Genomic DNA, 12,808 nt, shown 5'->3' with positions numbered 1-12,808 from the left:
CCCAACTCTTGTGTCAGTGGTGAAGAAGAAGAGGAATCTTCCAGGAACTCCAGGTGAGCTATAGCTAGCTATGCCCTTTTGCTTCTTTTTCTCTTTTTTGGGGGTGGAGATCAGAACCTCCAGCTTCATCGGCGATGGCACAACCTGCCATGGAAGCTCCGACAAAGGAGGAGCAAGGTGGTTCAAAAGAGCTAATAACAGAGCAGAAACGATAGGAGCTATCCTCATTCTTTTTTTTTTTTCTGGATGGGTTTTGGGGTTGGGGGTTTTAGTGTTTAGGGTTTTCTATGGTTTTCGATCTTCCACCTGGTTGGTATATACCAAGGTGAACAATCAATCTTCCACTCAATCTATTATCAAATCCAAGTTTGATTCTTCTATTTCACCCCTTAAGCTTTTTCTAATTGTAATTTACTAACATTTAATTGAAACATAATCTGCAAATAGAGGGGTCAACATTTAGTGTGTGAATTTAAAGTTTTAGGGAATAAGAGTCTGAGGAGGAGGAGGAGGAGGCGGCGGCAGTGGTGGCGTTGGAGGAGGTAGTGGCTGTAGTGATGGCGGTGGTGGTGTTGGTGATGGCTGCGGTGGAGGAAAGAAATGGGTGTTTAAAGGTTGAAGATGATGAAAAGGGTATCATTGTAATTCTACTTGTGGTGTTTTAGAACAAGGGTAATATTGTCTTTTCAAATCATTAATTAACAACACTCTAACACCGTCAGCCATAAGGGGTCAAAATGTAAGGTGAGAAAACTAAGGGGAGAAAGGTGTAATTAGGGCAAAGTACAAGGGAGGTATATGTAATTTTCCCTTAAATCAATGATGCATATTAAATGTAAATTATGATACTTAATCAATAGCTCTTATCTTACATAAATATATAGGCCTAAACCTAGGTCCGGTCCAACCTGCGAGATGAAAAATCCAGTCCACGCCCTGTAATATTTCACAAGCTTGTTTAAACATGTTGTCTTAAAAAAACTTGTCCTTAATTGTAATGGACACATCTATGTATCTTTATTTTTTATATTAATAAGTAATTAAAGTATGAATAGTTTTTTAAAAAATATGGTGTTTAAAACGTGTTTTAACTATGGTCTAGATTAGCCATGTTTGAATTTCATACTCAAGTTGAATCAAATATGCCCCATGTATGTCCACGCATATCTAGAATAATCCGATCACTATTGTGACTCCCTCATGGTCTTGGAACCAAGGATTGGGATATCGGTATCAGTCTTTATCGGTACTGATCCTGATTGGCTGATATCGGTCCGGATTGGTCAATTTAAACTCTTACTTTTCATTAAAAATTATTTTTTTGACTCGATATCGATACCTGATCCAAGATCGGTCAGGTATCAATATCAGCCTCAACCAATACCTCAATCTAGGGGTGTCAATTGATCGGGCTCGATTGGGCCTAGCCGGGGCTCCCCTATATCGGTGTCTGACCATTTAAGTATTCGGGCTTGCATTGCACGAGCATGGTCCTATTTTATTTCAATAGGTCAATGTTCAGGTTTTAATTGGCTTTAGACGGGCTAGTGAACATTTTAACTCTAAACAGGCTATAAAGGGGACCTGCTGCTGTCCAGTCGTGGTGGGAGCTAGACGGTCTAGCACCCCTTTAGATTATTACATGTGACACTAATAACGGTTTAGAAAGATATGGAGATTTTTTAGATTATTACATGTGACACTAATAACGGTTTAGAAAGATATGGAGATTTTTAAGGCAAAAGATCCAACGATAGCCTTTCTTTTCACCCGACCCGATTTACTTCTCATTTCTCTTCTCTCTTTCGAACGACTCTACTCGTGCCCATGGAATTCAAACAAAAACCCAAAAGAAAGAAACACAACTTAGCAAATCTCCATCTCGTCAAACCAAACGATGGGAATCTCGTGGACGGTTGAAACACATTCATTCACAAAGCTCAGCAATGGATACTATGACGATAAATTTCTTGTTCGATGAACCCAGAAAGGGGCAAAAAAAAGGTCTATTAAAACCTGCAACTTTCTTCCATTAATGATTGAGAGAAATTAAATACAGAAGCAAACAAGAAGAAATTATTTACAGATTACAAAGACCATCAAGCATAAGGGATTCTTTCTCTGTATATGAAAATCTGGATTAATCTACCTGAGATGATGAGAATGAATCACAGTAACTAAACTTAGCTCAGTTGCATATTAAGAAAAAACTGCACTTTGCCTTCAATATCATATTTATAAGCTTTTTCCCATCACAGGACATTTAAAAATCTTCCTTTTTTCACAAATATATAGAAAGCGTAAGGGAAACAGATCATGCAGGGACTCTAACTCTGCAAGTCTATGCAGCAGCGATTGTCTCTCCTTTAGTGAGGGAGGATTCCGATCCGGCGGTAGTAGATGCATCTTTCTTCGAACCCAATGCACACTTCTCCTTGCGTTCGTCTTGGTTCACCTGCCGTGGTAGACACTCTAAACTGCAAAACGCGCTATCTCCTCTGCAAAATTTACAAAACCCCACTTTTGAAATTAGCATTACTGTTTTCTCACTAGAAATAAATTATAATTACTCTCAGAAACGAAACTGGTTTGTGATTAAAGGTTTAAAACCCATAAAGAAAAAAAATTCCAGATCTCTCTGTTGGGATTTCACCCAGAAGGTGGAAAGATATAAGATATAGACCTCTACATGTAGATGTCACGGCCAGGGCCAAGGCGGCGCTTGCAGAGATGGAGATTTGCTTCTACAGTTCGCCATTTGGTTTGAAGAGATGGAGATTTGGTAAGTTGTGTTTCTTTCTTTCTAAGGTTTTTGTTTGATTTCCATGGGCAGAGTACAGTCGTTCGACAGGGGGAAGAAAAATGAGAAATAAAATCGGGTCGGGTGGAATTGTTGGGTTTATTGGCTTAAAAATCTCCATATCTTTCTAGACCGTTGGATATTATTAGTGCCACATGTAATAATTTGAAGGGGTGCTAGACCGTCCAGCTCCCGCCACGGGACAGGAGCCAAATCCCTTGAAACGGGCCATGACAGAAACAGATTTTTAATTAATTATTAGGATTACCAGGGAACCAATATTTAATTCGTTGGCCCATAAGCCCATTACATTGAAAATCATTGGCTTATTGAGCCATGGAGAGGGTTAGGGCTCTTAGTTGATTTTTATTTTGGGCCTTAAGGAAAAATGGAGCATTGTAGGGTTTTTGGGGTTAGTATAGGTATTTCAAACGGCCTAAAAGGTCGGGCTTGTAATCAGTAGGGCGACCAACAGGTAAGGGCCTCACACCGGAAACGACCGACTATATTTGGCTCGTGCTTGAGCCCGGCATGTTTGTTAAATGGGCCGGATTAGTTCAGGCTTTAATCAGTCGGCTCGGTCGACTCTACCCATGCGGGCCTGAAATTGACACCCCTAGCTCAATCCATGCCTGGAACTATGAAAACTCTCTGGATCTTGAAATGTCTATAAGCATTTATCAGTATCAAAAAAGGGGTGCCCCAAAATAGAAAACTATATCACAAATAAATGGTAAAAAGTAGAGTGTCACGTTAAAGGTATTGATCACATTAAAGGAGCCCATCTAAATTCTGAATTTTGAATATGAAATGAATTGCATAAATGAGTGGGAAGGGTTGATATAGAAACTTAAGAGGTGGGGTTGGAGCTCTCATGCACGTCTCTTCCCAATCAGTCAAGCAAAGATTAGGGTGTTCCACCAATGGACAAAAACCCCATTTAGTAGAAGAGAGTGACTTGGTCCACTTTATTTATTGGGAAAAGGAACGTTAATCGGTCGTTGGATGTAATTGCATCCAAACACAGTCCAGCACGAAAAGAGTGACACACCCCAAAAAAGGCGGAAAGGATCAAGGGTGTGCCGGTCTTTTTGTGTTGGGCTGTATCTTCATGCAGATATGCGTCAAATCCGAGACCTCAATTGTTATCTCAATGTATGTTTAAGAAAATTATATTCATCTGAATAATATGGTGGAAAAGAAATTTATAATTTCTCTCTTACCAACGAGTCAAGACATTGTAATATGGGAGAAAGAACTCTACCCGATCGCGTTCAGACACAAGACTGTGTGAAATGACCGTCACACTCCCATGGAAAGGTGAAAATCCTTGAAAACACGATGGTCATTTCATGAGGCCCAGTGTCTGGACGCAAGGGCAATAGTCCTTTTTTCTTTGTCTGATTAGCATTAATATAAGTTCAGACAAAAGTTTTCACACACCATCAACATTAAATATGGTCAAATTAGTATAAATGTCCATATGAAATGACATAAAAACCCCTGCCCCTTATTTAACGGAGGCAATGGGAGAATCTCCCATGTCCGAATTCCCCATAATATAACACACTTTTTTTCCATGAAATTTTTTTTGTTGGGGTAAATAGAATTACTATTGAAGAACACAGATTACACTCCTGGGATCTGAGATTGAATCAACAGAAACACAGGGATCGGAATTGGGCTAAACTATCCTATCCACAAGAGATAGAGCCCTCTTGGCAAGGGAGTCAGCCACAACATTGACTTTCCTTGGAATATTTTGAAATGAAACATGGTCAAAATAAGTAACCAGGTGTTTAATATTAGTGACAATCGGCCTAATTGAGAGAGCCAGAATCTTCGTGAAATCACGGAGATAAGAGATAACCTTTTGATTATCACTTTCCACCACTAGCATATAGGTTCCTTTTGAATCCATACCTAATAGCCATTGCCTCTTTCCATGAAATTAAAACCTCATCATTTCATTTTTTTTTAACTTCTCAATTTACCACAATTTTTTTTTTTAGGTAAACTCTCGATTTACCACTTTGGTCACAACAAGATGCATACCTTTTTACCATTTATGAGTTATATGACAAGTCTTGCACAACTTAAATATTCAAGTATTCAACTATGGTAGTTGTTTTCAAATGAAAATTCATAATTTCATTTATTTATATTCATACAAAACTATAGAAACTTGCAAAATAATTATGGAGCAAGGAAAGAAAATTAATGCAGAGGTTGGTCAAGCAGCCATGATTCGGATTCAGTGGATACAAATGCACTTTGTTTGTAACAGCCATAGCTGACCCTGGTTGAGTAGTTGCATGGAATTCATGAGTTTCTAATTCTTAGATGAAACTGACCATATAATTAATACACAAGCCCGTACTGATAAGGAAGCTACATAGACATTCATATGGTCTTTAACAGCCATGAATAGGAAAAGTGGGAAAAAAAAAATGATAATTATGTATAGGCATTCATGGAGAGCAGGTTTTATATATAGAGGACATTTAGTTCTGTTATATGCCAAGTTGCATGTGAGTGATATTTTTATGGATAGATAGACTTCAAGATCCCTTAATTACATATCAAATTTTAGAATAAATGGAATTAGCCATGTGGCAAAACAAAATATTGAAATATCTAAAACTACAAAAAGGAAGTGTATGGAATATCAAGATGGTACATGGGAGGGTATGTCAATACTAATACTAAGAAGTGTTAATGATCAAATTTGAGTCTTAAATTTGACTCAAATTTGACATGTGACCAATCTAAGTCATTCCCTCGATATCTAATAATAAGAAATGGGCTCCTTGAACCCCTCGAAGACATTGTAACCTCATGGCCATACCTTGACCTTGTTCGTTGGTTTTTGGTTTTTTCTTTTGGGTTTTGCTTGGTATAACAACTTGGTTATATGGAGCCTAACATCATGACGAACATTTTAGTTCAAAGCTTCATACAAAATAGAGTAAATGGTAGTCTCATTATGGTATTTAGTCTTCTCCCCTCCCATCCCCCACCTCCCTTCCCACCCTCAAATTCAAGTTTTAGCTTGATTGTGCTTTTCTAGGTCAATATAAAGGTTTTGAATGTTAATTAGAAAGTTATCTTGGAAGAAATATTCATATTGCCTAAAATACAAAGACAAAAGTCCAATATACAGTTGGTTTATACAAACAAATGAAATAATATTAGCCATCAAATTTTTAATATGTGGCCATTCTAGAGGATAACCTACTTATTGTTTAAGATCTAAATAAATCTTCCTTATGACATAAATAATTGAGGGTGAAGGAAACAACCAATAGAAAAAAAAAACATGTTCCCATAAATCCTCTTCATGACATTAAATCCATCTTTGAGTGGTTCCTTCTATAATATAGGATCTAAACATTCAAAGAACTCATGCTGCACACAACTTAATTATGTTCCTAATATTTTCTTTGTTTATAACTATCATCTATCAATTTACCTTTTTTTCTATCTATTCTCTCTTTTTTATAGAAAACTTATGCTTAACTCAAGGAATATTATGTGGCAAAGTCTAAGATTGATAATGACAAATGATATAACAAAATATACTTATTTTAGTTTTTACTTGCAACAAAAACTATGTCTATTAATTTATAGAAAGATTTGATGTTAACAATGTTTATCTCCTCTATCATTGTTATTTAAAATTATTAAAACAAGTGTTTCATAAAAAACCTCAAGGATGGTCACATTGTATATATCTGACACATGGCAATTTAATTGTGGTCAAATTTTATCGTCAAGTAGTTCACATCATCATCTACTCATGGTATAATTTAATTCCGACACATTCTGTCATATGACTGTAAGCTCTGAAAAGATGATGGAAGTCAATTAACAACTATGGTTTAATGGCGCCATGACGTAAAGAATTGTATACATACTGTATATTAAAAAAAAAATAGAATACATATTAGGCCATATGGTTGAGTTGAGTTTAGTAGCCTATCCAAATCAAAACCTTCACATTCACACTGTTGGGTTTTCTCCTCATGAACATCTAGGAGGGGACCCACATGAGAAGGCATTAGTGGAGAGAATGCGTAACCGACTCACTGTCTACTAGTTTTTTGTGCATAAAACGGAGAGTGACGTGGTAATGCAGTAAGTGTGAGTTATTTTTTTTTTCTATTCCATGAGTGAATGGAGAGTTAGAAAGTCATCAAAAGAAAAATGAAAGGTTCTATAGTTTTTCCTATGGTTGTCATGTCAATATTGAGGTGAGAGTATTGTGTTTCTATGAATCTACCTCGTAAGGTGAGAATTATCTTGTTTCCCAAGAATATTTTTTTCTTGATGATTGTTAGCCTCTAGTATTGTCTAGACAGATTTTTGTAATCTTATTATCTGTAATAGTAGAAGTTTTAATTTAGACTTGGTCCCATGGTTTTTCTCTTTCACCTTGGAATGATTTTTCACATTAAAAATTTATGTGTTTTTTGTGGTTAGTTTGATTGGATTTATCAATATTATTAGCTTTGCACATATTTTGTTGTCATGTTTCTCTTTTAGTTTGCATACAAATAAGGAAGTATTTGTTTTTCCAGCAAGTGGTATCGTAACATGATTCTTACAATTGTGTGTAAACAATGAAGGAAAACAAAAGCAACAATATGTCAACTTTTTGACGGTCGCGTGAGAGGTTACAATGTACAAGAAGTTAATACAGATTAACCATTAATTGATGATGGAGAAAATGTACAACAAAATACTGAAGATGCTAATGGGGATGATGATGATATTGATGCTCCTATAGTTGATACAAGGGATGTTGAACATGGGAAGTAAATTTTTTTAATGAATGTTAGCTTCTAACAATGTCTAGAGAGAACTTGTAATCTCATTATTGGTTATATTGAGAGGTTTTGCTTGGACTAGGTCGTGTGGTTTTTGCCTTTCACTTTAAAAGGATTTTTCCACATTAAAAATTAGTATATGTTTTATGGTTGGCTTGATTTGATCTATCTTAATTATTAATTTTATGCATATTTGGCTCCATTAATTTTAAGTATTTGTTTTTCCAACATAAGCAACCAACAATCAAAATTGCAATCAACCCTCTCCCCAGTCCCCATAAAACAAGGACTCAAATTTAAATAATAGGTTCTTCAATGCAGAACTCTAGACAGTATTCAAGACATTTTATTAAAGGTGTCAAAATGGGGTAGGATCTTTATCCCTCAATTTGCATGTCCCTTAATTTCTTCAATTCCATCTAATAGGGGCAGAAATGACCACCCCTATCCACTGCCCGAGCATACTACCTGGGTGGGGTCCACCTCCCTCTATTACAAGGAATTGAAGAAATTGACGAGCAGGCAAATTGAAGTGATAATTTTCCAATGGAGGTATGAACCCACAAACTTGACCAAAATTGCTCGATTAAAACCGGAACCAAACCGACCATTTAATATCCCAGATATTAACTCGTTCTAGTTTTAGCACCGACGATCCTAGGCCAATTACCTGGAAAGTTTCCAAACCGAAACCGATTCAAACCAAAGAGACCGAGCATCTCTCTTCTCGATCCCTGACTGCGGGGTCAGGGGACGGTCATAATGTACACAATCTTAGCCCCGCTTCACAGATAGACTGTTTACAAAAACACGAATCCCTGACCATTTAATCACAATGGAGCAAACTTACCATTGCACCAAGGTCCACCCTCATTAACCGTAATTGATTAGAATCGGAAAAAATTCGGACCGATTGCTTATTGGTTTTGATCTTCAAACTTAGAACCAATTAAATAATTGTCCAAGATGCTAGACTTGGTATGATTTTTATTTCAATTTCAGATTAATTTCAAGAAAATGCTCAACAAATAAATTTTGAGTCAAAAAATTGAAATTGTTTAGTTTGTATCAATATGAAAGATTTCACGAATAAAAAAAATCCAAATCCATTTGGTAGTTCAATACTTCAATTTCTGAGAATAAATCATTCTTTTTCCCAAATATTATAACACAAACTAATGGTGTTTCTGCAAATGGTTTTACATTATTTACTATTAAGGCACTGCAACTATGTCTTTCTCGATCAGTCTACTTACATTGGGTCATACTGGCATGAGGTGATGTTTACCCTCAGATGTTAGGTCTCACTAACAGTTGAGACCCCATTGTGGTGTTTGAAGGCCAAACCAAGAATTCAAGATTGTGGATCGGATTAGGTGGAATCATTGTTATGTAAGCAGAATTGAATCATCTTCAACCCTAGTAATCATGAGTCGGCCAGATTCTGATCCCATTCAACCAGAACCAGCAAATCCAACTCTGATTGCTCTCTAACTTAACCCCAACACCCAGAAGAAGAAAAAAATTCACCCTCCACACTCTACTAGTCAGATCCACAATTCCAAGAAACTTCATTTGAATTTAATTTAATTTAATTTTACTTTAATATAACAAAACCAGAAGAAAAAACCAAAAAACAAAAAACTCCCCCTCAATCTCTTCCCGTGTTCCTTCAATTGCTTGAAAAAAGAAGGGATAAGGAGAGGGCCTTTAATGCTGAGCGCTGACAACGAAATAGAGATCGATACTCCTGCTACGCTAGTACTACTAGTAGACTACTACTACACATACCCTAATTAAAGCTGCACAGAATTTCTTGGCTTCTCTTTACAAAGCAATTCGTAAAACGTAGACGAAAACGCACCCACTCGTATAAACAACTACATTTTGTCTACAACAGGGCTGGTGCAGGGGCAGCGCCACTAGGCTTTCTCTCCGTGGCTTCAGGCCTCCACGTCTTCCCTGCAGAATTCCCTCCCCCAAACGTGGCGGCCGCAGCGGCAACGTCTAATCCGCCACCTCCTATTGACGTCATCAGAGCAGAGAATCCACCAGTGGGAGAACCACCACCAACCCCAATGCCCAGCCCCAGAAGGTCCAGCGTCGTGGGTTTTGGCCCAAACAAAGACGACGGGCCCATCATTAACTCCGTCAAAGCTCTACCCCCTTCGCACGGAAGCCCGAGTCCGAGTCCGAGTCCCCCACCACCACCGGCTGTCGTGGTGGAGCTTCCGGGCTCCGATTCCAAGTGTCGACTCCACTGCAATCCCTCTTGTTGCCCAGACGACGACGAAGAGGTCAACCCCAACCCTCGGAGGAACGAGGAGTTAGTAGCAGCCGCCCCCATCTGTGCAGCCTTCTGGAGTAATGCTGTGGCAGACATAGCTGGTGACGAAGGCATTGTGTATTGCCGGCGTTCCGTCCCCAACGTTGTACCAAAGATTGTGGAACCTCCGCCGTTGGACGATAGGCAGAGAGAAGTAGGCTCTGCGGCTGAGACTGTTGCTAGCGCTGTCGAACGCTCCGATCTTGCCATGGCGCATATCAAATCTGACGATGATGCGAATAGACTTGCAAAAACACTAGTAGTGGTACTGCCATTGCTGGTAGAAGTGCAAGAGCTGTTGCTGCTGTTACCACTGCTCCCGTTTAAGCAGGTGGACGGCGGGATGTGCTTTATCATATCAATTGAATTTCCTGGTAAATCTGTCACCAAAAACCCAAAAGGGGAGGAAAAAACCAAAGTAAGAAACTGTATCAAACAGAGGAAAAGCAAGGAGAGAAAGTAAACCTTTCTCTCAATTCTTTTCGTATCTTTCTTTGAATAGAAAGTAAAGGCAATCATGTCTCCTTTCCCTCTCAATCTCCCACGACAACCACACCTGGAAAATTATCACCTCCCCAAAAAAAAAAAAAAAAAAAAAAACTCTTGCTTTCAAGCTTCTGTTTCTTTATCGATTGCAGGGTTTGAATCTCCCATCCAAAACACGGAGCCTTCGGAAAGTTTTATCAAAACGTTAACGGAAACCCCCTCTTCCTGAGAGAGAGAAAGGGGAACAGAAGGGAAGACAACCCCAGGTGTCAGAGAAGGGGGGGGGGGGAGAGATTGTAATCCCAGTTTTCATATCTCCTAGTCCTTAATAAAACAAGATCAATACGGACAAAAAATGCAAAAATCCAAGGACTTAAGAGGAGTTTTTTGTATTTTCTTCCCTTCTATTTATAAAAAAAACGTATTGGACAAAAGAACACAACCATAAACGTTCTAAAATTTCCTTTTCTAGACCTCCATTTACCTGGATTTTGAATAGGCAAAACAGCAGACACGACAACAGAAGAATGCGGAGGCGAAGAGGCAACGATCTGACGCTTGGGCTCTTCTTCTGATTTCGAATTCGCAACGGGATGAGCTCTCGCGCTCTCCTCCGCTAAGGCATCGCAAAAAGCTCTATGAGTGATGAAGCTATCCCTCCTTCAATAATGAAACAGAAAACCCAGAGACGGAAAAAAAAATTAAAAACTCAAAATTAAAGCGAACTAGAAGAGGATAGAAGAAGAGGGGGAGGGAAGAAATTAATGAACTCAAAATAATTAATAAAATTGGAAAAAGTTAGAAGACCTTGAAAACAAAGTTCCACAATCGCATCTGTACTCTCTGGTTCCACAAGTCTTCGAATGCGCCTTCCAATCGGACTGAACAGCGTATTTCTTCGAACACTTATCGCATTTCCATTTCTTCTCGCCGTGCTTCCGACAGTAATGTTTTTTAATCCCCGTGAGATCGCCCAGAGCTCTCGAAGGATCATGGTGAACGCATGAAGGCTCGGGGCAGACATAAACACGCTTACGGACCTCGTTGCTCGATCGCTGCCGAAGCTTCCAAGGAAGGTTATGACCACGGCGGTGTAGCTGCAGATTCTGGTCGCGCTGAAATCCTTTGCTGCAGATCTCACAGACGAACCGGTTCGTCGCCATTAGAGTTTTCGGCGACAAGGCAATTACCTCAGCGTCCGGATCTGCAAGTGGGAAGAAATAAACACTAAATTAGATTAGGAAATCGTCTTTTCATCTTTAAGAGGCTTAGAATATTCATGTATCAAACTAACCTGGCATTCCAGGGAGGTTCCGCTTCTTCTTCGTCGTGGTTGTCGGCGGTGGTGCCACTTGGTTACCAGAAGAAGAGACACTAGCTTCCCCGGAAACCGTAGAAACAGTCATGGCGGACGTATTGTCCAACTCGACAGGCATACCTTCCAAAATTCTACAGTTCTTGGAAAATCAAACTAAGGTTGAATCTGGAATTCCGGGTCCTTTTTTTCAGTTCTAGTGTCGGAATCCAAAAGAATTCAATGAATTGCCCTTCCTGTCCAAGGTTTGAGCTCAACTATCATCTACCGGTCCGCAATCCCTGTTCTCCCCACCTACCAGTTCCTATATTTCCTTCGATCAGAAATCAAAACCAGAATTAGAGCTTCAGCGACCGATCCAATCTACGCAAAACACCAAGGCCCTCGCTGAAAAGCCGAGCTCACAAAGTCACTGAAAAAGCCAAAACCCTACCCCTACCTATCAACATCTAAAACTAGAGCACCGCCTTTAACCCCTCTCTCCACGGGTTGAATCAAATCGATGGAGTACCGAGTTGAAACTACGGAACATGTAACACCGACAAACAGTGTACGAAAGGGGGAAGGAAAAAAAAAAAGAATTACAATTTGCAAGAAAGTCAGGTTTCCGACATTTTCGATCGCAAAAATCTAGCAGGTTTGCAACTCTAACAGACATTCGCAAATGAATCCGACATCCAAGACGCACAGGCGAGAAATCTGATATTTCTGGCGGAGTAGATCGAGTTTAAGAGAACAATTCCGTTGCGTCCGTACATCGTCGCCGGAGATGACGGATAAGGCGGCTTATGAGTTGTAATAAATTTCTCGAGTGAGAAAAAGAAAGAGAGGCGCTAGCCGAAGGGAGAGAGTGTCGCGACTTGCGAGATACGACTTGTTACGAGTTACGAGTCTCCATGCCGCAAGAGAAAGAACTAACTAAAGCGGCGGAAGTTAACCATGGTTAGGATTTTAACCAGGAGAGAGTTTAACCCTGGTCAAGAGGTAACCGAGTTCCCCAAGTTTCTTTCTTTGCTCTTGAACCTGGGAGAAATTCGGGGAAGTAATCGTTG

General features: G+C 39.2%; 1 protein-coding gene across 1 annotated transcript; it reads right to left on the bottom strand.

Annotated features, from left to right (window-relative positions):
• Positions 1-9,379: 9,379 nt before the first annotated feature.
• Positions 9,380-12,254, bottom strand: LOC122660515 (zinc finger protein GAI-ASSOCIATED FACTOR 1-like). The gene is made up of 4 exons (XM_043855852.1): positions 11,736-12,254; positions 11,249-11,645; positions 10,926-11,101; positions 9,380-10,335 (listed from the first exon to the last, which is right to left on the bottom strand). Exons 1-4 carry the CDS (start codon positions 11,875-11,877, stop codon positions 9,521-9,523), a joined length of 1,530 nt encoding a protein of 509 aa, XP_043711787.1. The 5' UTR covers positions 11,878-12,254; the 3' UTR covers positions 9,380-9,520.
• Positions 12,255-12,808: the final 554 nt, after the last annotated feature.

Source organism: Telopea speciosissima, chromosome 4 (assembly GCF_018873765.1).
Source record: "Telopea speciosissima isolate NSW1024214 ecotype Mountain lineage chromosome 4, Tspe_v1, whole genome shotgun sequence".
NCBI lineage: Eukaryota > Viridiplantae > Streptophyta > Magnoliopsida > Proteales > Proteaceae > Telopea > Telopea speciosissima.
This window is presented reverse-complemented; position numbering and strand designations above follow the sequence as displayed.